This window comes from Neolamprologus brichardi, chromosome 1 (assembly GCF_056152115.1).
Source record: "Neolamprologus brichardi isolate AB-2024 chromosome 1, ASM5615211v1, whole genome shotgun sequence".
Lineage (NCBI taxonomy): Eukaryota > Metazoa > Chordata > Actinopteri > Cichliformes > Cichlidae > Neolamprologus > Neolamprologus brichardi.
The window spans coordinates 14552600-14578859 of record NC_142104.1 but is presented as its reverse complement, the minus strand read 5'-3'; the positions used below and the strand labels follow the sequence as shown (position 1 = coordinate 14578859).

Sequence of the window (26260 nt, the reverse complement as noted above, 5' to 3'; positions counted from 1 at the left end):
ACTCAAATGGCATTCACAGTGACCATACTGCATCTCAATACAATAGAGCACCTTTGGGATGTGGTGAAATGGGATTTTCTCATCATGTATGTGTGGCTGACAACTGTGCAGTGCTGTCATTTAAATATGGTCCAAAATCCCTGAGGAATGTTTCCCAAACCTGTTGTATCCATGCCATAAAGTTCCGAAAGCAAAAGGTCTAGAATTGGTGAAACCCCTTTGCTCATTTTCATAAGTGTAATCCATTGGCCACAAACAAAGCCCAAAATAAAAAAAATGTCCAAAAGAAGAGCAAATCAAAAGTCCAAAATGACATTAGAAACAAGAGAATAACAAGGAGAAAAAAGCTGGAGCAAAAACTGATGTCTTGACAAAGGGCAAGAAAATTTGACCAATTATGATTGAGATACAAATGATGCAGGTGAAAGCAGTCAACACAGGTGAAAACTACCAGACAGGAACTGAGACTCAAAAGGCTTGAGTCACACAGGCTTAAAAACATGCCTGCAGCCATCTGGCAGCTGATTGTGAGAGGAAACATTAGTATTGGTTTAGTATTGGTAGTATTGGTAAATTAGTATGGTTGCAAGTGGTTGGAGGTTGCTGGGAGTTGCTTTGTAATCAATTGATTAAGCCCCATTCATGCAGACCTGTACACCAGTCAATGACCCCTGGTGCACATCTGTCATCTAGCAAATCCAAGTTAGTTGTTACACGAATTTGGTTGCATAAAGGGTGCTGCACCAAAACCTCCTTGCAATTGCTTTAGTTGCTAGCAGGTTGCTTGAAAGATGCTGAATGATATGCACTCACTCGACTGCGCTGTAATAAAACCTGAAAGAAAGAAAAATGCAAACTGAAAACTGTTTGCATCTCTTTCAAGTAAAACTTGCACCTTGTGGAATTAGGTTGCAGCAATTTCTCAACTTTTAGTTTGAAGTAGAAAGTTGTCTGTGTCCGGTTTGCACAACTCTCAGAGTAAACGGCAAATGGAAATGCAGCAGTCTGCTGGTGAACAAAGCAATCACAGAGAGGTTTTTGGTACAGCACCCTCTTTTTACCCGATTTCACCTGGCAACCTTCAGTATCCACTCGCCAACTGATTAGCAAATACACATTTTTCCCTTGAAACTGGAGGTTTTCAGGAGGTTGCTGACATGTCTCTAGGCATTAGTGCTGACATTTAGCAAAGAGAAAAGACAGAAGGAGGCAAAAACACAGAAAAGTCAGGAACTATCACAAAACTATCAAATTCCCAACCTGAAGTAATTTTAATTTCCTTCAGTCCTGTTATTATTCAGTACTTTGATAGTATAAGAAAAGTGAAATTTGCTTTCAAAATGAAATGCTTGCTTTCACACACCAGTACCCTTAGGATACACATTTCAAATACTTGCACGTACTTTTATTGTGTTTATTGCTGTAAACAAACAGTAAACACCAAGTCACTGCTTCTCATCATGTGAGATGCGTAGCTAAGGTAACAGGCAGCATTATACGGCCAGACCTATTCAGGAATATTCAGACGCTTTTTGCAAAATCATTTTAATTGATTTAAATGTAATAAGCTTCACACTAAAGATTCAAATCTTAGCTTGTGAATGCCTTTGCGTTCCCCGAGGGCTGAGAATAAAAAAGGTGTTTTAGATAAAAGTTATGGGTGCGGTAAATGTACGGAGGAAAAGCCATTCAGAGCTGACTAACTGCTGCCTTCAGAGTGGAGGAGGAATTGCTATTCCCTCGTGAACCACCCTTTGATTCAGTCTACGGCAGAGCAGTCAAGCAGTAAAAACTGATTTTTCTACAAAGAACACTGCTCTGAAAACAATAACCTGCTCTTTTTATCATTACCCACCTCTAGAACCAGCCAGCAGACTGTCTGCCAGGCTAAACTTTTTTCTTCTTTTTTAGTTTTCTTAGTTCCTTGCTTACATGATTAATATCTTGCTTCCTTGTTTCTTACTTTTCTTTTATCATTGCTCTACCAAAAAAACTGTAGTTTTATAAAGGGAGTAGCAAGAGATGGAGCAGAAAGAAACAGAAACTGGAATGACCTCACAGGTCACGTCGAAAGCAACAGTAATACCATACGTTTTGCAGCTGTAGGCCACACTAAGCTATGATTTTGGGATAAAGACGACTGAATCGGCGTGTGTAGCATGTAATCGTTTTAAAATCAGTGTCATGTAACCTTTACCAGTTTAAAAAAAAAGAAGGAAATGTTTCACCTTGGAGAGCTTTTTCATTATATTTTCTGGTGTTGTACTGGTACCCAACAGCTTGCCTGACACAATTGACTCCTTATTTAGTTTGTCTTATATTACATAGCTAATGATAGAAGGTAAGATTAGAGAGCTTTGGCAGCAGCCTAAATAACGTTTTGGTCTCTCCTCTAATTTTGTTCGTCTCTACCACCAGAACACACTGGGCCGCCTAAATCATTTTAGGTTTTTAATAAGGTGACAGTTTACCGTCACCAGGCAGCTCAGTCAGGGATTTGTAATTTATAAAATGTTAGAGGAAAGTGTGTGAAAACAATCATAATCTTCTCTGTCAGAGAAGATTTAGTGTTGCTTTGACTGCTCTTGAAGCACATATAATTTTTTTTAAATAATTATATTTTCAGTCACAGCAGCATGTTAATAGCAAAACTTTGAACATACAGTAATTTGCTGTTCAATATTTACAATACCCCAAAAGATAACGGAAAGAGAGAAGAAAAACCAACCAAAAAAAACAACAACGAACACAAACATAAAAATAAAATGTATAAGGGAGATTCAGTGTTCAGCTAACTACGATAGTGATATAGAGATTTGGTATCCGGTCATGATAAGGTGGTCATTTTAAATGTTTCCATGTACATTAGAAATGGCTGCCATGCCTTAAGAAATTGGTGATTGAACCTGTCACTGTATATCTCATCTTTTTCAAATGCAAAAACCTCATGAGCTCTGCAAGCCACTGTTCATGTGTGGGAGGAGCTTCCTGCTTCCAGGCACCTTGCAATGAGTGAAGCAAAGCAATAGAATTCAAATAGTATTTTGGCAGAATGACGTTTTAAGGTATCACCACAAAGATAGCCGTTAGAGCAGAAGGATCATATTTAATGTTATATGTCTCTGAAAAGGTGTTAAATATAGACACCCAGTAGTTATGAAGATTGGGGCATCCCAAAAAAAAGTCCAAAGGAGTGACTCTGTTTCTGCTTTACATCTGTTACACAGGGGGTCAGCTCCCGGATAGAACTTGGCTAATTTTTCCTTTGAGATAGGTAATCGGTGTAGGACCTTGAATTGGAGGAGCCCATGCCTGGCACATATAGAAGAGGAGAGTACCCTATGGAGAAAAAGAAGCACATATAATTATAACACATGCACACACAAGCGCACGATACTTTTACCAACTCACTAGCTCTAGTATTTTGCCGTAAAATACAAAGTAACACAACCAGAAACAAGCTAGTGTGTTTGCATGTGTGAGTTATAAATGGTATGCTCCATAAATGTGCTTCCATTTAAATGTACACTCGTGATCTGAATGTGTGTGTGGGTGTGGAAATGGTTGTTTCAGCTTAGTAGCTCATCAGTTGAAAATGTGCCAACTTGACAAAAACACATGCAGACTTTCTCTACTATTTTATTTCAGATATGATTGGGTATCGTAATGGAAATAAGTCATTATAGAGCAGGAGGCAATCTCGTGTTCGATTGCACACAGATTGAAGCTAATGGTGTCTGTGTGCGTGCAGATGAGAAATTCTGTGTGCACACACCGCATGAATACTGTGTATTTCATTGCGATTATGTGTACACACACAGATGTGCATGTGTCTGTGTGTGTCTGTACAGTACAGTGCACTTTCCAAAGCTGTTGCTTAGAGCGCTTTTCCTTCCACTGCAGCGTTCAGTAAATGTTTTCCCAGAGTGCACCACTCTAGCTCAGCCGCCTGTTTTTGGTCACACTCAGCAACTTTACTAATGAGTTGACTAACATGTTCAGGCAAATTTCTTCTCCTCCCTCCTTCTTGTTTCACACATCTCTTGACGTCTCTCTATTAATGTATTTCTTATGAGATCTGTTGGTGACAGTATCAACAGTGACTCACCTCAGTTGGAGTTTTATCCTAATTTTTATGTTTTTATGCCCCCGTTTACATGACGATTTCAAGCACCATTATATTTGTGAGTTCCTTCTGCTTTTGCTCATCACCGGTGTGGGAATCATGGATTCCTCTGCATCTCAGCCAGTCGCTTCTGTGGGGAATTGCTGCCGGGCATCCAAAATATTTGGTGTGCAGGAGATGTGTCGGTGTGTGGGAGAGGTTTGTGAAACAGGGCTGCTGTTGGATGCCTCTTCCACAGTTATCCTCACCAGTGTTCAGTTACTCTGCAACAAAGTTGATGAGCTCTGGGCAAGTGGCAAGTTTCTAATCCAGTGTAACAGCCCCTGTGTCCTTGCTTTAACAAAAACTTTACTTTGGAACAAGACTCATTCCGATTTGGAAGTTGATGGCTTTGGGAAACTCTTTCTCTTGGTCACATACTCTTCAGACACTAGTAAATCACTCAGTGGAGGCTTGTGTCTCTATGGCAATAAAAACTGGTGCAACACTGATTGTCAGGGAGACTTTATGCACAGCTGAAATTGAACTCATGTTTGTATCCCTGCGACCCTTTTGTATATATTCAGCTGAAAGCCAGGGTTGACACCACTGGCAACTTTTTTTTTGCATGATTTTAATTGCATCAAACCATTAAAATCTTAATTAACTTTAACAGTACATTTCTTGTCCAACACAACTCTCAATCTGTCTGAATCTTTGCTACTGATTTGTAAAAGGGAATTAAAATCCTATCATAAAGCTCCACTCTGCACGTCCTGCAAATCGCCCCTAAACGAACTTGTTTGAAAGTGCCTGTGTTGGCCTGGAATAACAGAGAACTGTCTGCATACATTATATCTTGTTAAGATTTGATCATTCCACAGAAATCCATTTTCATTTATCCAAATAATAAATCATGGATCTTCTAATCTGTTAAAGCCTCAATTATTCAGTGAAATGTCAGTTTGAACCAAGGGCATGTGAATAAATACAGGGAGGCACAGAAGAAGGTTGAAGAAGAACTCAAGCTTGGTAAATAGAGTTATAAAGATATAATCAGTGATGAGGATGGAGTCTAAGATGGAGTCTTTAATATTCATTTTAACATCATCATTTTAGTAGAGAGCAGTTGGTTTTTCAAAATGTAGCTCTCAGAAAAGATGTTTGCAGGTATGTGAATTCTTTTCCAGGGGGGTCAAGGACAGGAAAGCCTGAATGCTTATGAACTGTGCTGCACAACTAGAAGGTATAGTTTGTTTTCTTTTTTACACTCCAAATTCATGTATTGATCACAGGCCTGTGGCACTTATATCTCCTCCAATAAAGAAATTGTTTAAAGAGATTACTAAGTATGACTTTGGCACATTTAGAAGATGCACAGACTTGTTTTGAATATTTTCCCCCCCACTTTTAATTGTATTCAACTCGACATCTTATCAGGGAGACTTGAGAGGATTCATTACATTGATCCTTGATCTCTCCCTCACTCTCGATTTTTTTTTTGTTTGTTGTTTCTCCTACCCTCAAACTTTCAAGCTGCCACTTTAATCTGTCTTCATCTGTTATAGCTTCCGCTCCTCTCTTTCCTTTCTCTCATTCTCCATCTGCAGTTGGCTGTTTTATGCTTGTTTAAACAGAGATGGACTCCTGGGGTGTGTGTTTGTGTGTGCACTTGCATTACTCATGTTGTGGTGGCATAAGTCTGGAACATCGTCTTCCTCTTTGAGAACAAACAAATCCCTCATGTAAATCTGTCATTAATCTCTAGGACGAAGACTTGGTATAAAGCTTAGCAAGTAGTGGTTGCGGTAAAGGGTTAGTAACTCTCTTAAATAAGACTAGTATTATACTGGCTTGCAAATGAGCACATAGTTTGTTTCAACCCAGAAATCACTTTAAACAGTCACATTGTTGGGACATGTGCTCCTCATGCATACAAATAAAAGAATAAAAAAATGAGAAATTGAAAAAAATATGCAAAAGTGTGAATTTAAAAATGAGTATCATGGCTGTTATCATATCATCAATATATGTTATTATATTTTACATTTGTTTTTTTCCTTTTCTTTGCAAAGAAGACCATGAAATATAGCCATACACCCACATACTATCTAAACATTAACCTGCCCTGCTCTCTTATATTAGCTAGACCTACCTAATAGCAAGTTGGCCCACATTTTTCTTTCCGAACTGCTGTAATTCTCTGTGGCACAGATACAACAAGGTGCTGGAAACATTCTACCGAGATTTTGGCTCATTGAAACGATAGCATCGCACAGTTATTGCAGATTTGTTAGCAGCACATCCATGATGTGAATCTCCAGCTCCAGTACATCCCAACGGTGCTCAACTGGATTGAGATCTGTGAATGTGGAGGCTATTTGAGTACAGGGAACTCATTGTCATGTACAAGAAACCAGTTTGACATGGTGTTCCTGGAAACATCCAGAAGATGATGAAGATTGGTACACTGTGGTCATAAAGGGATGGTTGTGCTCAGGAAAACGACAGGTACTAAGGGGCACAAAGTGTGCCAGGAAAGTATCCCACACCACAATCTTCTATTGTTCAGTTTTGATGAGCCTGTGTGAATTCTAGTGTTAGTTTCATGTTCTTAGTTGATCCTCTGCTGCTGTAGCCCACCTCCCTTGAGTTTTGACATTTTGCTGGCTCAGAGAAGCTCTTGCATAACTTGGTAGTATTAAGTGGTTATTTGATTTACTGCTGTCTTCCTATCAGCTTGAAGGAGTTTGGCCGTTCTGCTCTGTCGTCTGACATAAACAAGGCGTTTTCACTCAGAGAACTGCCGCTCACGGGATGTTTTAGATGTATACTCAGACCAGCGTGTCTGGCACCAACAGCCACACCAGGTTAGAGACATTATACACACCTTTGTTAGTGCAACTATAAAATAAAGAAGACAGAAAACCAAGGGAGAGAAACTATCACTTATTTTTCGGATATGTCTGCGAGCTGTGAGACTACTGTGTCCGCTTCGATGATGATTTAAACAGGAGCTACATAAACAACATCCAGCAAAGAGCAATACTTTGCAAAATGTTCAAGAAAACTGTTTGTGCTGAAACTGGAAATGGCAGCAGTGTCATCAGTGACAGTAGCTCATTGGGAAAAATGGCTGGAAAATGCCCATCGTTTACTTACCTAAATGCTGCTGTCTGGATTTTCTCTATTGTTCATAACTGATTAAACTGCACTGTCAGTTTTGCAGTCACCACTGGAGCCGGACATAAACTAGTACTGTGGCTCAAACTTGGACTTTAAGCTATAACATAATGTTGCTCCTCCATGGTGATTTCTGCCTGCAGTGTCAGAACACAGCTGACAGACTTGGCATACAGTGTACTCTGTAGTTGTAGCTGCTGGTGCACACAGCTGACTACTTCTGAGGTAACCTCGCACTGACACCAGCTACACTGTACTGCAGTCCTGTGTATTTTTGATACGAATCTCAATTGATTTTATCTGAACAATAAAAAAAAATAAATCTAAAAAAGAACACAATGCAAAAGCCTGCCTAAGATGAAATTTTATTGATTTTTATAAAAAGCACTTTAGGGGATACTTGTGTATACTTGAGGAGATGGAAGTCAGTCCTGTTTAAGAGCTGTTAAAAATTCTTGTCTGACAAAGTCTGGTCTGAAAAAACTATTCAAATGGATGAGAATCATTTCACAAAAGGAAGACTTTCCTCTTCTGCAGAGGATAAGCTCATTAGAGTCACCAGAGATCCCCAATTAATGACACCTCAGATAGAGCTCACATCAATGCATCCCAGAGTTTAAGTAGCAGACGCTTCTCAGCATCAACTAATCAGGCTTTCATGGCTAAATTGCTGAAAGAAGTCACTTCTGAAGGTTATTAGTTGAAAAACCGAACTGCTTTGGTTCAGAAAATTTGGATTGGTTTGGCAATACAATGAGTTTGTGCAAACGCTGGCTACTTTAAAGAATTTTTTAACTCCATTTAAAAAAAGCTAAAGTTTATTATTTCATAATTTCAGTTTTCAGTGTGGTAAAACCACTAAACGAGCGGATGTGCCCAGACATTTGACTGTTTCTCTATGTGCATGCAACAGTGTCACAATGAGGAAAAAGATGTGTAGCGCTGTTTCTCCCCCCTCATATTTCCACCGAGTTTGTCTGCCTGTCTATTGAGAGATGAAAGAACCATGATTAGGTCATAAATACTTTATCAAAGCATCGATAGTCCGTACACACACGCGCGCGCACGCATACACACAAATGCACAGAAGGCACTCAGATACGGCCTTTGATTGGGTCTGATGGCCTTTGTAGTTGTCCCCAGAGTGACAGTAATTGAACCGATTCCAATGACATTAGAGACATAAACCACCCAGTCACAAGTTTTTTGAGGCAACATGACAGGAGAAAGCAAACCAATGCAATGCCTCGATGTGAAATGACAGGACCTCCCACTCTCCACCATCCCAGCCTCCCCCACCCATCCACTTAGAGATGTGCTATACGTATACGTTTCCAAAATGTCACTGGAATTATTTTGATCTGCCCCTCCTGCCTGAATACTTAATGTTGCACAGAAATTCACAGTGGAGTCCTGCAGCTGACTGTAATTTAAAGTAGTTGTACAGGTTAGTCTTTATATCTCAAAAGGTTGCATGTGCTGGGCCAGTGATGCCATTCTTGGGTTTTACCTTTGAAAGGTTTTTAATATTTTGAGGTTTAGTTATAGAACCAGATTCATCTGAAAGTTAAGCCTTTGACTGAAAAAATGGTTTTATATCTTAAAAGAGTTGAATGGATTTGTGAATTGCATGTGTGATCTGACTAAAAGAATAGTCACTTGGAAATAGATGCAAATTAACTTTACTTCAGTGGAGTAATTACTAATTTCTGAATATGTGTGTCTTTGTGAGCTCTATTTATGACCTGACTGGTAGGCTCCTAAAATATGGAATCTAGAATTTGTGCACACACGCAGACTGTGACATCTTTGATCTTATTTTCTATTTTCCACATCACTAACCACACCCTTCTTCCACACTCATCTGTCTACGCTTCTGTTTCTTTCTCACATTTATAATTTCTCCAGGTTTCATGATCCAAAACAAATCAACAGAAATGTTTCGACAGTAAGAAAAATAAATGGTCAAACAAATAAATGGATGCAGATTGAGATTTTCTGCACCCTTTTGCCACAGACACAGAGAGAAAATTCCCTAAAAGATATTAAACAAAAGTAACCAACTTTCATTTGGAAGAAAACGCCTCCGGGCAAAATCTATGCTTTGGTAATTGTGTAATTCTCCACAGTGGGTATGCCAATATCTGAATCCTACCAGGCCTCTAATCCCCATTAAGAGCTCCTTTCAATTCATTTTCTGAAATACAATTCATTTGCTTCAGATAGAAAGTAGCCCTGTAGACACTGTAACATCTCTCAGTGTTTCATCTCCCCCAAACTGGGTCCTCCTCACACACACTCGACCACAATGTCAACTCATATCAACCCGCACTCACTCACAGCTGTAAATGGGTCTCATTATTATTAGTAAGGACATAAATAAGCAGGTAAATTGTGGGAGTCCCTCACCATCTCTCAGAGTGATATAATCATCACCATGGTTACTGATGGACAGTGTGTATGCATAGCCGTGTAGTCACAGTACTTGCTGTTCCTTTGCATATGAATAACATCTCTAAAACTAATAATATTTCCTCTAGGCAGTTAAAAAAGAAGCTAGAAATAATTATTAAAATAGAATTTAATTTTGTGTTATTATTACTGGTTAGTCCTTATGTTACTCAGTGATGGATTACTGTGTTAAAGTCCTAAATGCAGGATGCAGGGAGCTGAAGCTGAGCTGAAGTGAGCTTTATTGTTGATACAAAGTCCAAGGAATGAGGGGAAGAAACACAGTATCCAGAATCCTGAGGGACTAGGACTAATGCAGGGCTGCACACAGAAAACATTCATGGGAAAGTAACAGGTATGTTCACTGATGACACAAAAAGACTAAAAGCATTTGTTTATATAAATGAAGACAGTCAGGATATTCATAACACATGAAGTAACTAAAATGCATACTATGCATCCTTCAAAGTAAAACTAAAAGTATTACAGACATGAATATTAAGGATTAACAAGATGTCAGACTACAGAACATAGGGCACACAGGACATTAATCCTGAAATGAGAGAGATGGATGGATAGAAGAGAGAAACACTGAGGGAAGTAAAGGCTACAGCTAACAGAAATCTAAATAATAACCTAAACATGGAATTGCAAAACTGAAAATCATCACTAAAATAGTAATAAAGGGAAAACTAAAATAAAGGAGTCGGTGAACTAAACTTAAACAAATTTTTCTGCTAGGGAAAAAGTAACCAAAACAGAAATGCAACAAAACAAAACTCAAACTTCAAACTCAATTATAGCAATAAAAACAGAGTTCAAGCTCACATATATAAACCTGGTAATTGAAACTCAAATACACAGAAAGTCCTGTGACCATGACACTTTAAGGTGTCATATAAGAGAGCTATGATGTTCCATCGATCCTCATGTACCACTGAACCAGGTCCAGGCAGCAGCAGTCTAAACAGAGCTGCATCGTCCCTCTCCTCGTCCATCGCCTCCTTCCAGGCTGGTACTGATGTGTCCGACCAGTCAGGAGAGACAGTCCACTGTGTCCTGCTCTGCTTTGAGTTCTTGTACTGTTAGGATATGTCTGAAGCATCGTGCTTGAAAGACATCTAAGAGAGATTCTAGACAGGTTCTTGAACCACCTGAATTGGCTCCTTTCCACACTAAGGAGCTGTGGTTTTACTGTGAGCACCTCCCAAATGACTGAGCTCCCATCACATCTGAAAGGCTGAGACTTTAAAAGAAGCTCATTTCCACAGCTTACCTGCAGGATCTCATTCTTTCACAGCTCTGCTCGCGGCAATAGGCGATTGTAGGAATGCAGATCGACCGGTAAATCAGCAGCTTTGTCTTCTCACTCAGTGCTCTCTCCACTGCAACAGACTTCCACAGTGTCACTGCCGACACCAGATCGATGCTTATGTCAGTCTCCAGCTCTGTGCCTCACCCACTCTCTCACAGCTCAAGATGATATATTTAATTTACCCAATGAACTTCAAAGCAGATATTCAGAAAAGTCTGTAAATGCTGACAATTGAAAAGATGCTACGAGTTTTGGGATGATTTTCCGCTAGTGGCGTGTCAGTTAAATGATTCATTTCAACGCTATATAATTAAAACCAGCAAATACATTTTACAAGATCTAAATCTTTCTATTTCAGAGGTAGCAGAGTACCAGCAGCGTTTTACATTTCAGACTGAAGAACTGTTTGTTGAGACTAAAGAACATGTTATAGTGACAGTTACATTGAATGTTTCAGTTTCCTGACTCAGATCTCTTTCTTTCTGATAATAGCTTCTGCATCTGTAGAAGAGTAAGAGAACAAGGAAATAGGCAGAGAGTCTGAGAATCAGAGGAGGTCGATTTTTGGAAAAGGCAGGACTTGATTCTTAAGCTTGTGTGTACGTGTAGCTGTTTGGGATGCAAAAGATGTCCAATAGCCGCTGCTGCAGATGTGGCTTTTCTCCAAGATTGATTGTTTCCCTCAGGGAGGGAGATGGTGAGTGTAAGACAGAGAAAGATTTATGCCCAGCTCAGTGCCCTACTACTGTTTGTTTAAATGTTCTTCCCTCTATCTCTGTTGTCAGTAACCGGTGTTGCCTTTTCCTAATAAGGTGAAAACAGCAAGGTACTCAAATACCCTCTTTCTGTTAGAAGACAGGATGACACTTACATTTGCTTTTACCCTCTCTTACTCATAGGTTGACGTATGTGATCTGTTTAATGCTACTGTCACACTCAAGAAAACTGTGGTTGTAGACCACAGCACAACCAAAATTATGATGTTGCCTTTGACATGGTTGCTTTGAAAACAGGGACCAAGATCTGTTAACACTCACAGTCGGTTTCCATTTTATCTTGGTGCATCAAGATAAAACTGCACTAAGATAGAGTCTGCTATCAGGTTTTGACTTAATGGGGTGAAGCTGGCAATTGCATGCAATCTATTTATGATAATAAAGCAACTATAAATGTGAGAACTCACATTTGAGAACTGTGAAAATTGCAAATTTGTAGTAGTCTACATACAAAAATTCCCATGATGTTTTTACATTCAGAATTCAGAAAGTCCAGAAAGTCAAACACAAATTCAGAAAGTAGTTACATAGTTGCTGCACAATGACAGTTTAACTTCAAAATTAGGTTTACAAACCTTCCCCAGTCTGTCACTGATTCCAGTCAATCTGACAGCGATCGTTTGAGGACAGGTCGCCTACCACCAAGTGACCCGTAGAGTCAACTTGTGATTGAAAGTTCTAAACCAGAGGTTGAAGGTGTTGTACACTCAACCTTTGGGCAACCTTGTTTCACAAGTGCTTGCAGATGGTCGCCAAATAAGAAAAAATTTTCACCAGGCAGCCACCAATTTTTCCTAGTCACAAAGAGGTTGCTGTCCTATTTTATGTCAAAATTCAAAACATGTTTTTTCGTCTTTTGCATTGACATTAAATGATAGTCAAACCCAGATAAAGCTCTGAGCCTCCTGTGAACGGATATGAAATTGTTCGTTTCTGAATGAGTTTTAAGGGAATGGTGTTTGGAAGTTTTTCTAGCAAAAATGACAAACACTGTCTGGTTCCAGCTCCACAAACAGGAAACTTTGTTGCTCTGTTTACATCACTGTAAACGGAATATCCTTGGGTTTTGGACAAAGTGCACTGTGTTTATGTGATTTTGGGGTTTGGGTGTTTTTTTTTAATGTACAGCATGATATGGTATGTCATAGAGTAGAGGAATAATGAGAAAAAAAACTTCATCAATAACCAGAGTCTTAGTTGCTGTCCTGGTGGTTTATTTTATGAATGGGGTATGTGTGTGTGTGTTTGGAATAAATGGCTTTTTTGGTTACACACATAAACACCATTGTTTAGCAAAAAGCATTACATATTACACTATTTTCCACACATGTATTTGCCAACTATTGTGAATAACAACAAAAAAAATCAAAGCCAAGAGGACTATTATTTTCTTATATGCGTGCTGTTTAATTCATTAAATGAAAATCTAATGAAAGTATGTAACTGTTGTTCTCTCTTGATGTATTGGAATTCATACAGAACATGTGGCTCTGTTGTAAGATGCATCTGTACTCTGTGCTTTACAGTACAGATGATAAATGTCTGCGAATAACAATACTGTGTGTGAGATGATGAAAGAACAATATGTGCGTCGTGTTTGTGTGTGTGTGTGTGTCTCTGTGTGTGTGTGTGTGTGTGTGTGTGAGAAAGAGAGGAGTGAGGGAGGAAGATTTAGAGCAGGATTTTTCATTTTGTGGTGAATCCATTGAGTAAAAACCATCATTTCCCATGAGGCCTGACTCTAATGGTGTTTATTACAACTGCAGATTCAAATCGAATCAATTTGACGTGTTGACTGGTTTGAATCTCAGTAGGATGGGAACCATCTGTCTGGGGCTCACTTTAAATTTCACCCTCCCTCCCTGCACATATCTACTTCCCTCTAATATTACCAATGTTAGACTTATTTATCTGCTTTGTGCACAGAGTAGAGAAACAAACCCAACTCACACAAATGCACCACGACCACCAACACATGCACAAACACACTTGTTTACCACCACCGGCTCAGTAATTGACACATCAAAGACAGCTGTGCAGATTTTCTGTTTTTTAGCTTTCAGTTCGTTGCTAACTTCTTTTGTTTTAGAGTGTTTATTAGTGTTTTCTCCCTCATCAACCGCATCTTTCTCTTTTAAACAACTTCTTCAGGCATGTTATTATTCAAACCATGTCTGCGCCAACTCCGCTAGCTGAAAGAAACAAACCATCCCTCTCCCTAGTTTGAAATTTCTCCTCTGTCGCCTGAAAGCCTTGGCCTGTTAATTCATTTGTTCTGACATACGTCCTTTATACCATGCAGACCACCCCAGTGCATTGTGAGAGGTTTATATACACAAGTGCTAAAGCATATCCTGAGCTGTCCAAAATTCCATACTAAAGTAATATTTAGTGTGCAGAGATTTTTTTTTTGTGCGTCTGAAACTTGTAAATATACCCAATAGTATGCGAGGTGGGGAATAATATGGTATACCAGCAGTGGACACTACACCAGCATAAACATCACCCCACAGAAGATATCAGAGGCTGAATCAGACATTATGATTTCCTGGAAGAAAACAAAGCCCAGAATAATAACAGGACTACAGGGTTTCTTATGCCTTTCAAAATGGGCCTTTGGGGGGTGATTCTGCATATAAACGCACACATATTTAACCTCCTAGGACCTGGCGTCAACATATGTGGACATCACATTTTGGGTTGTCTAGACCAAAATACTAAATTTGGCTCTACAGGGGCCTGATATCCACTTACGAGGAAATTATACTGCCACTGTTCTACCAAAATTTAAAACGTATGTCCTTATATGTGGATCTTATTTTTCTCGGAAACAAAAATCAGGTAGAAAAAAAATCTGGTAATTCTTTGTTTTTACATTCATCAGGTTCCAATCAGTCCCAATTGGCAAAGAGAAATTAAAAATGCATGCCATGAAAGAGTTTTGGGTCTTAGGAGGTTAAGTCAGTGTTACCTTAGTTGTCAAGAGTGGGGGGTTTCTGTAAAGGCCATTTCACAAACCCAAAAGATTCTAATTGATTAATTAAATCCAACTTAAACTGGTCAAAAAGTGTTTTTTTATGGAGAAAAAAAATTCCTCCACTTACATGCCACCATCTACATATTACCAAGCTCAAAATGACCATCGTAATATAATTATATGTTTCTTATGCTAAGTTGTGCATTTCAGATACAAAGTATAACTGGGGCTGAAAACATGAGATTTGCAAGTCATATGCAAAATAATTTGTATCATAAATGCAAAAGCCTTCCATGCATACATTTACTTAACCTTTTATCCAGTTGGGGTAACAGGGGGCTGGAGCCTGTCTCAGTCATCATAGGGGAAGTGGGAAAGTACATCCTGGATAGGTCTGTCACAGGGCTAACACAAAAAGACAAACCATTCACCCTCACGTTCACATCTGTGGTCGATTTAGAATCACCGGTTAGCCTAGCATCCGTATCTTTGGGCTGGATTACCCAGAGAGAGCCCCACTGCTTTCTTAAAAGTTGTCTCTTTGTGAGACACTGTACCACTTCTAGTCCTTCTGCTAAGGTTTTATCACAGTTTGCAACAATCATTCTGACCTCCTGCAAATGTGTATCTGTTTGCTATGTCAATATCATGACCTTTTATGTTGAATTTGGAAAGAGGACGAAGTCACAGGTAATCAAATACCGTGAGGAGCGCTGGTGCTAAGTGAGGATTTTGTTGGTGTGGCCAGAAACTCCTGTGCAATGTGTTGTGAGAGTGTATGATGGAGCAATGAAATATGGCATAGCTCAGGTCATCACGGCAGAATCTGCTGACAGTCCAACCCTGGAGTCGTCTTCACCGTACACAATCCCATAAATGTCAAAAAAAAAATAGAGTGCGAGCTCTTGACTTGATGGATCATCTTGGAGGTTGCACACTCCAGGTTCTTCCACTGAAAAATAAGAGTAATCTGAGTTGTAGCTGAAGATCTACGTCTCATCACCAGTGATGATACTTGACATGGAATTTGGGTCAGTTTGACATAGCTGTGATTCTGAAGTTTAACGTACACAAGAAAGTGGCCGTGACCAGGGAGTGAGCTCAGCTGTAGAACTTTATGATCACTTTTTTGATCATATCTTTGTCAGAATTTCTAAAATTGTTAATAATCTACAATTTAACACCGTAGAGTCGTGCTGCTTTCGTGGGAAAAAAGTGTATCACTACTATTGTTGGTAGAAAAGTTCCTCTGATTTCCTAGTAGCACTGGGGTTTAATTGTATTTACTGACAGACGTAACTGTTATTATTTTTATTATAATTGCATTTTTTTCGTCACAGACATGTGGGGAAACAAAATTATTTCATTCGCTACACTAAATATTATGTACAGATCAACATTTTTCAAGTGTTTCTCTCTAAGCATGTCTTATTATTTCAAAACTATTTTATTTTTCATTAAAAAAAACACTTTTACTGGCTCAGAAATAACCAGGCGGTAATTTTACACAATCTTATAGCATGTCAGTGCCGCTGGAGTTTTGCAGGTGTCAAAGCTATGTAGAGGTGTTCAGAACATACGATGAAAGGTATTGTTCATTTCCTGAAGCAATTTAACAAATAATCACTCACTCTTTTGTCTCCACATCTTCACCCTCTCCTTTAGGTGACGTGTAATTGCTTCACCATCAGTGATGGGGAGCTGCAGGAGATTGGAGTTGGCCTGTATCCAAGGTAACAAAGGGCAACGTGGAGAGCATGCACATCTAAAAAGCATCATTAATTTCAATCTCGCTCGTAATCTTTGTTAGATGGCACTCTTACTAAGCCACAAAATTTAAAAGCTGCGTAGACTTACCTGCCCGATCACTGCGCCCTAACCAACCCCACCCGTCCTCGTACCTGCTTGCTTTTAAAGCCCTGCCTGCGCTTCTCGATGTTTTCCTGACAGTTCTTTGAAGTAGCAGGAAAAAGGGGAGAATCAAGGGAGTCAATTTTTGCTGTAAGGCAAAAACCTGAAAATGAATGTTGACTGTATATATTATAATGCTGTTAGGGGAAGACAGACGGAAAAGGAACGCTGGAATTCATAGAGAAATGCTAGGTTTGACTCCCAACTGATGTGGGATTGATAATGTGTTTGTTGTGTAGAATAGGGGGCACATTATTCGTGCAATGTAAGTAATTAGTGTGAATTTCTGTAGTTTGAGTAGATTTCGCTGTGTGACTGTAACATTAACCAGTCATAAAGTGTGTAAGTACGTCCATTTTTAGTAGAGCAGTTAACAAAATATTATTCACTCTCTCTGCTGTCCTAGAAAGTGGAATGAAGGCCGTATACAGCCTTGCACTGGCATATTTTTGCCTTTTCGAATCACTGCAGAGACTCACCGAAAGACTAAAAATCTTCATGTCACAGTTGGGCTCTATAGCTCAGGAAAGGTAATCCTGGTTGCTCTTCAAACCTCTGGTGTTGTGTAGATTTTGAATATCTGCCTCAGTTTTATTCACATTCATTCTGATATGTCTTCCTATCGTAGTGGAAATACTGTAACTGTGTACGCAGACCTCACAGGTTACACACATGTGCATAAGTGTTGATAAACCCCTTGACCTGATTTAGGGATGTGAGCATGGCCCTCACTCAGATGGTCCAAAACTTGAAATGGTCCTCATAAAATACACACGAATACACACTGAGACACACACAGCAGTGCAGTACTGTATGCACTGTAATCCATGTATTGAATCCCGGGTGAATGGGGTGGGATTTGGCCTGGTGTTGTACATGTCGTTAGTGTTGTCACACACACAGACACACACCCACACAAACACACACCACAGGTATCCCTGCCAGTTTATCTGGTTCGTGTTGAGATGTCAGATGGTCACAGTGGCATTACCAAAGCTCAGCCAAACCACGTGGGTCTATGTGCGATTTGTGTTGTAACTCATCCATAAATAATGGGCCCGTTCTCAGAATGGTCCCCCTGCCTATTCATATTTTGGGTTGCCTAGCAACCATGGGTTTGCCGAAGAGAGGGGAATTACTGTGGTGAGACTACACCTCCGTTCATCTCACCGCTTTCTGCTCATTTTCTGTCTCTGTTATATTTCAAAAACTCTTTTTCTCATTAGCAGACTTTCTCGTTCTCCTCTCAGCTGCACTCATCCGTACCGTAACCCTCTTTCACTGCTAATTGGCCTATTGACAACATGATGTGAAATCCTCAGAGCGCTCTATCAAAGGCAAAATGATTCAGAGTTGAATTGATAGCACAGATTACGTGTTGTAATCCTCCTCAACCATACATTTTATATTACCTCGTTTTAACCCCCATGTGGATGCAAGGAAATCCTCCCAGGGGTTCAGTGCAACAAAAGCAGGGAAAAGAAATTACTTAACAGTATAACATGCAGACCTGAAAGATGTTTATGAGGGGCACACTTTTTAGAAAATGGAGTCACTTGACTGTGTTGGAAATCAAAAATTAGATGAAATTTTCTTAGCCTCTATTGGATGACATCAGTTTCCGCTTGGTTACATGAATTGATAGTGGCCCTGTGTCAGATTGGTGACCTCTCCAGGCCTCTACCCTGCCTCTTGCCCAATGGTAGCCAGGTAGGCTTCAGCCAATACAACTTCTCTATTGCTAGATCACTTTAATCCTCACCCCAGTCAATGTTCTCGAATGAATCATAGCAAAAAACAACTTCTTTATAAAGCAAGTGTATATAAAGCAGGTGATTAGGGGTTTAGCAATTCTGATTCCATTATTGATGATTGATTATTTCCCCCTTTTGTTGTGATCAGTGTTTGGGTCATTACTCAAAAACAGTAATTATTACCTGTAATACGCAGAACACTTTTCTTTAAAGTAATGGAGTATGTTACTCAATGACTCCAAAGAGAAGTAATTTGTTACATTATTCGTTACATTATATTCTAGTTTCTCCGTAAAATGACTTGTAACACACTCTCTCATAATTGCCAGTTAACAATATAAACTGAGGCTACAGTCCCACACACCAACACAAATCTGTATCATAAAGAGACACACATACAATCTTTCTCTTGGTATTTGGGTATGAACACAATGCAGAAATAACCAGCACAAAAGAGATTTCAAAGTAATGAAAGCCGCAGTGATGCTACTTTAGAGAGATGAGCAGGTAAACTGCGGTAGTTGTTTGCAGTCATGGAAACAACAGCCTGACTGCTCATCTGTTTGTTACCTGTTTACATTCAATGTCTGGCTGCTGGACTCGTGGTCGGCATTCATTCACACTCAGCTTTAACATCACTCTGGGTTCTTGGCTGGCAGTCGGTGTAGATGTTTGCAAAAAGCCAAAGTTCATTTAGCAGCATAATCTAGTTGTTTCTTTCCATTTTACCATTGCATTCCTCCTCCAGTACACACACTGAAATAAGCTGATTGTAGCACAAGCGCAAATGTAACCGAGAAGCAGAATCAGTAGGCAAGCAGACTAACATTTCCAAGTAACTGAACTACTGGGAACCGATTCTCGATTCCCAACCCCACAGATTCTGGTTCAAGTCTAACTAAAAAGGTATATACATTTTGGGTTTAGCGTTTAATGCTCCTGCGTTAGTACAGCAGTGAACCACCTCGAAGCTGAGAAAAGAATCAATTGTGAAATAAAGATGCTCACAATAGAAACAAAGAGATGACATATGTAAGCTTTTTCCATAATTTAATACCAGTTATAATTAAGGATAATAGTCCTTTACTATCTGCAATCTCACACAATATTTCGCTCTCCGCCCTGCTACTGCAACACTTAGTCTCAGTTAGTGTGAGCCGATACTGTTAATGTGAGATGTGGTTTAGTTAATTAATCTAATTAGTATGCTAATGAGCTTCCTTCTATCAGATGAAAGCATCGTTTGGAGCGCTTGATTCCTAGTTGATATTCAACCTGCAACTTCTTCACTGTAGAACAAAGCCAGGGGGTTACTTTTACAAAGACTGAACACACGCACACACACGCGCGCACTTTATCTGTTGGACCTATTGTTTTGCTGAATATGATAAACGAGTGCAGCGGTAATGGAAGGGGTCATAAAAACAGACAAGCCTCTTCAGTATTTTTCACGGCCATGTGTGCAGTGACATTAAATGTCTTTTTATGGGTCACAGAGGTCGTCAAGTACTTCTTTAAAAAGCACAATATCAACACGCACAGTTACATGCTCAGCATGACAACGATGCACATCAGGTCTTTCAGTTAATTAGTTCAGCTTGCAAAGCAGTTGGATTCTCTTGAGATGTGCAAGATTACAATCATGAGAGAATCCATCTTTCCATGCTTCAAGTTCTTTAACCTTTAGAAAACCACAGTTGGACAGGAACAGTCAGCGTGCTACCAGGATCTACTAGCTAATAAAGTTTTGCTACAGGGAATTTTCGGTACAACAATCTTATGTGACATTTTGTAGGCAATTCAGCCAATAATGTGCCAAGAATATTTTTACTTTTATCTAGTACATCCATAATTTAAACATCTCACCTCTCATGGTTGTCTCCATTCGATTGCACCTACATGTCAGTGGGAAATGCATCACATGTGGAAAACGTTTTTACAGTTCCTAAAGTAGCTTGTTTGTGGATACTGGTTAATTTTAAAGGGAAAACAAACACTTTTATATTGTAAAGAAAAACTGTAAATAAAACCACTTATATGTGGTATCAGTGTCTCCATCAAGATGCTGTCAAAATAAATTTGGGAGTGAATGAGCAGGAAGCTGATTTGTGTCGGTAATAAAATTGGGAAATGAGATAAAAGCCTTTGTTGTGACAGAAGTGGAGTACCCATCGTTTCCTGATTTATTGTGCGCCTGTCTGAGAGGCAGATAGACCAACAGAAAGAAATAAAGAGTGACATTTGTTATGACAGAAGCAGACTACTCATTTTGTCACACTGTGCAGGGAATTTTGTGTGTGCATATGTGTGTGTGCGTGTAACTTTTTGCTTGCGTGAGTGTTTTGTTTGAGAGCTCCGTCTTACATGTGCAGAATTAAAGGTAACATTGCCAGATGATTTTTAAGCCCCTAACAGCACCTTGGAGTCGGGATCTTTTTATCTTTAGGGAGAAATGTCACCCAGCGTGTGTCTTTCTCTCATCATTATGCTGCCACAAAGTAACATTACAGTCAGCACCGGACTGACTGAAACCCCAAAACAGTTGGACATGTAGCAGCTGGTGGCTCAGCAGGAATGAGTCACTTCTTATATTTTCCAAACACCACAAGTAAACAGTTTCTCATCCTTTATCCTCTCGGTGTACGAGTATTTAGGAGAAGGGGCTGCCAGTCATCGTTTAAGGAGGGCGACACAAACGCATACAAACTTTGTTAGAGTTTATTTACAAGTTAAACATTTTATCACACATCTCTCAGGCTTCCTCCAACTTTTTGTCCATCTCTTTTCTCTCTTTCACTTTTCCCTCAATTCATTCTTCTTTCAGTTTATCTCTGTTAAACCACGACTGCCGGCCAAACTGCGTGATGGTGTTTGAGGGGACGAAACTGGAGCTCAGAGCTGTTCGGGATATCGACCCTGAAGATGAGGTATGATGAATAAATAACCTCACAGTATGGCTTTTGAACGATATAGACTCTGAAACCAAGAACTGTATACTTATCCAGTATTTGATAGATGTACACTGAATTAACTGTTATTAAAGAATTATTACAAGATGTAGCCAAGTGAAATTTCATAGCAACACAAGCCGGATCACAGCTCCTAACTTGGCAGTGTTTTCTCCAATTTTCCATACTTCATCATCCCTTGTGACTATATATAATGAGATTAATCCAAGCCATCTGTCCTACAAGACACACAAACACACACACACACGCGCATTACTTCTACAGTATCACATTTCTTCTTTTTAGTCTGTTTTCCAAATGTCTAATACAGATATGTGCTTAACACTGATCCTCAAAAGATGGCCTCAAATTTATTTAAGTGCTGTAGGTAAAAGGAAAATTAAATTTGAGCAAACTGTTTGTTTCTCATACTAAGCCGCTCTCTCTCTCTCTCTCTCTCTCTCTCTGTCCAGCTAACTATAAGTTACATCGAGACGTTGTCACTGACTGAAGATCGGCAGAGGCAGCTGGAGGAGCAGTACCATTTTACCTGTCACTGCCAGCGATGTGACTCTCGAGACAAGGTCAGAGGCAAACAAATTAAATTGCGGCCTTCATTCACTTGTAATCAGGATTACAGCTATTTATTTGGGTGTTTTTCCCCCCCTCACAAAAAGAGACGTATAGAATAATATGTCTAACAATCAGAGCAAAGCAGATAAGTTTCATCACCTATCATCACCAAAGGTGGTAGCCCTCTAGATTTCCAAACTCTTCCTAATCATACCTGATCTTTTTTGGTGAGGGGTCACATTTGAGACTTGCACATATCGCTGTCGCCATAGCTCGAATATTCTATTTTTACTATACGATGAGTATAGAACAACACGGGCGAAAATATATTTGTTGAGTGAGTGAGTGCCTGCGATGGATGCAGTGGTGGAAATGTCACTGTTTCATTCATAACAGATCATTTTGAAACGTCTATATCATTTTCCAATATGAACAGCTCCAATAAACTGGTTAAAAGTCTGTATTGATCCTTTTGTCCTCTTATCATTATAACTGAGTCCATAGTGTGCACATGGTTAGCCACTTTCAAAGGGCAGAAACACACTCTTTCACACACATCTGTGTGTATGATGATTTTGCACCTTATTGTGATAGTTTTTAACTTTGTAAAAAATATTTGTGGAATTTCAACCGTACATCCTTACTGCCTGTCTCTCTCTCTATTTCACAGACACGCACGTACACACTTTCTGTTAGAGTGTATCGGTGCGTAACGTGTTTCGGTGTACCCTTTCCTGTCCTCCTCTCCTTTTCCCTCCTTCACTCTCTCACACATCCTGTGTTATCTCCTGCTCTCCTCCTCGTCTTCCCCTCTGTCACTCGGTCACGCTCCACCTCGTCACATCCACTCTCACTCTCTGACCACCTACTGAAAAATGAGAAAAATTATCTTGTCTTGCGGCTGCAGTTTTCTTTTCCATCCATCTTAATCTGCTCCATCTTCCTCCTGCGCTCTCTTTCTTTCGATGTGTCTGTTTTCTTTTCTCTCACTCGTATCATCTTTTTGTCACTGCTGCGACTTCAGCCTCTAGCTTTGTTCTCTCTGTGCTTTATATGGCACTTCACTCTTACTCTAGCACAGCGCTTTTAATGCTTGTGTGTTTGTTTGAGACGAGTTAAGACGGAGCACTCAGTTGACTCTCTGGAACAATGGCATTGATTCATTTTTTTGCCACCGACCTTTGTTCTGCACACAGTAGTGACAGAAACACACACTTTCTCTTTCATTCTGCTTGTCTTTAATCTTGACATCAAACCACAGCGTGGTTGTTTTCTCTCTGTGCATGTGTTAGGATTTACACAAATTGCACGCTTCATTTTACAAAATTTTACTCATAATTTTAAAGAAAAAAGCAAAGTTTTAGGATAAATTTCTCTTTCTCATTCCCTTTAATCTTGTAACCTTTTCCTTTCCGGCCTGAAACAGGACAAAGGTCACTGTGAATCACACAATGGGTTTTTAATAAACTTAATCTAGTGTTTATTTATTCCATCACACCACAGCGGTTATGCATAGATGGATCTCTGGAGGCCCCATTCTGTCCCCTTAACTTCTGCGATGTCTGCTGAACTCAGCTATAATATCAAAATAGTTTTCTTCCAACTTGATTTTTATGTTTTGGAGGTCAAAGCCACGGGGAGACAGTTCTGGCGAGCAGGGCTGGTGGTGAGTGATAATTGTGTTGTTCATAATGTAACCTTCAGGGAGTGATCTACACAAGAAGTTATTTTAAAAGTTATGAAACTTAAAGCTCCTTTCAGCTGCTCCCTTGTTCACTACAGATTGCTACAGCGAGTAACTCCACATATTGGAAATGGCAGATTTTTATACCGGATGTCCTTCCTGTCACAAACCCAAAGATTTTTTGTCTCCTCCCAAAATTGAATTGAATTTTGTTTTTCGTTTTTTAGGTGAATGTGTAAACCACTACTCTATGGAGAATCGAAGTTGTTAAACTTAAACGTAAAGGTTTTTGATTGATTTGTTGATCAGACCTTGTATGTTCATGAGATTGTTTGATTGTTTTAGACATAGATTTCTGCTCATCAGTGTGGATGTTAAAGTAGTCCCTCCTTACTAATGTCTTTGCTCAGGATGGACTCATGCTCTCAGGCGAAGAAGGAAAATGGCGCCTGCTGAAGGAGGCTCTACCAAGACTGGAAGGGCTGAAAGCCGAGTCCAGTATCCTTTGTCTCTGTCAAGTTCCTCCAAAGCCAGTGGACACCGAATCTCTATGAGAACTTCTTGTAATTGTCTGCTGTTCATATTTCATGTAACTGATAAGACAAGCATCAATTAATGAGACATAGTTGAAGTGAGTTTAGTTGCTTAATGAAACATGATACTGTAACTCGACTGTCTTAAGTTAGGTCGTAAGTAAGATCGAATTACTTTGGTGCTGATCAGATTAGATCAGAACTTCATGTACTGATGTACAAATGATGATGATGATGGCTTCATTGGTTGGTTGGCAGCTCCGAGTAATTAAGAGTCTAATTAAAAGTGGATTGAGATTCTGTGCTTTCATCACCATAAAGCTGGCGTAACCATTTTCATCATAAAACAACACAAAGGAGGGAGAGAGACAAACATCAGATAGTTTATATCATTCAGCACAGAGAAGTAAACTAATTTATGCAATGTTGTTTTCATAAATCCTTAAGATTTCCCTGAGGAGTCTGCAGCTTTAATCATATTTTCGGGGATGCAGGATGAATGTTACTTTTCCTTAATTCACCTTCCAGATTGGGAAATGCTGTTGGAGAGCTGTAGGCATCTGTTATCAAGCGTTGGTGGTGAAATTCCTGAGGAAAATCTATACAAGCTCAGAATTACAGACATGGCTTTAGATGCTACAGTTCACCTGGGACGCTGGGAGGAAGCTATGAGTTACGGAGTGACGACACTTCCAGCATACAGGTGAGTCACTGTGTGCATGTTTCTGTTTGGCTCAGGCAGTACACTGTCAAGGTAACTGAACTGTCTGTGTTTCACCCACGAATGACTAATATATCATCAGATGTAAAGAAAGAAAGAAAGAAATCATTTTCCTATATTTGTGTACGTGTGTCTGGATTCAGGGCGTTTATCAGACCTGGTATTAGGATAAGCATTAAGTCTGACTGCATTCAAAGTGCTGTTCACTGAGATGAGGGAGGATTGCATAACCTTACCAGTATAAATTAGTACAGAGATATGGGTTTATTTAACCGTCCTGATGCTTTTTATAGTCATCTCAAAACTTCTGCATTGTGTTTAATTTTAGTATAAATCAATCTTTACTGTTTTTAATACTAAGAAGGCGAGTCGGAGAGTGTTCAGTTGCTACCATAGGGATTAGGGAAGATTAAGTTATTTGATGTAGTCCTAGACTTTAGTAGATATTATCATCCATCCATCCATTTTCTGCAGCCTATCTGAGTCTGGGTCATGGCAGCAGTGGTTTGAAAGTAGAAAGGCCCAGATTTCTCTCTTTAGTCTCCTCCGTCAACTCTTCTGGGGGGGACACTGAAGCGTTCCCAAGCCAACTGAGAGACATAATCTCTCCAGCATGTCTCGAATTTGCCCCGGGGCCCCTTCCCAGTTGGACATGTCAGAAACACCTGGGAGGCGTCATGAAGGCATCACAGTCGGATGTCTGAATCATCTCAAGTGGTTCCTTTCAGTATGAGGAGTAGTGGCTCTACTCTGACCCTCTCACAAATGACTCTCACAGAGCTCCTCATCCTGTCCCTATGAGTGAACTTAGACACCTTTCAGAGAAAACTTATTTTTGCAGCTTGGCTTTGCCATCTTATTCTTTTAGTCACTACCCATAGCTCGTAGCCATAGATGAGGGTAGAAATGTACACAGACCAGTAAATCTTCAGCTTTGCTTTCAAACTCAGTTTTCCTTTTCTCTTTTTATCATAACACTTCCTAGTCTGCTAGGGCTAGTCTGTCTTGTAAAGAGAATTTTGATGTCATGGTAAAATAAATGTTAACTAAAAATGAATAAATATAATACTCAAAGAGGTGGATGAGATAACCCAAATGTCCAAAGAAAATCAACCTATCTTTAACCTGCCAGCTCTTCTACAAACTCTGCATGATCTCTGTGCCCGTGCAGCCATGTGAGAATAGGGCAGGTACCGGTAATTGGCATCTTCCTGCAGGAGTCTGTGTCTGATGCAGACTCCTGCTGTGTGCTGCATGTGAGATTTCAGACAAGGTTCTGAGCTGAGTCTCACAACATTGTGCTGATCATATATGAACAGGTATGATAGT

At 39.6% G+C, this 26260-nt stretch overlaps 1 protein-coding gene across 1 annotated transcript in view; it reads left to right on the top strand.

The window, feature by feature from the left end:
* Positions 1-26260, top strand: part of smyd3 (SET and MYND domain containing 3) — a 93531-nt gene that overhangs the window by 56444 nt on the left and 10827 nt on the right. The window contains exons 6-10 of the mRNA XM_006779926.3: positions 16473-16540; positions 21297-21399; positions 21894-22004; positions 24088-24175; positions 24739-24913. Of these exons, the coding sequence (XP_006779989.2) occupies positions 16473-16540; positions 21297-21399; positions 21894-22004; positions 24088-24175; positions 24739-24913 (545 nt within the window). The remainder of the gene's footprint in view (positions 1-16472; positions 16541-21296; positions 21400-21893; positions 22005-24087; positions 24176-24738; positions 24914-26260) is intronic.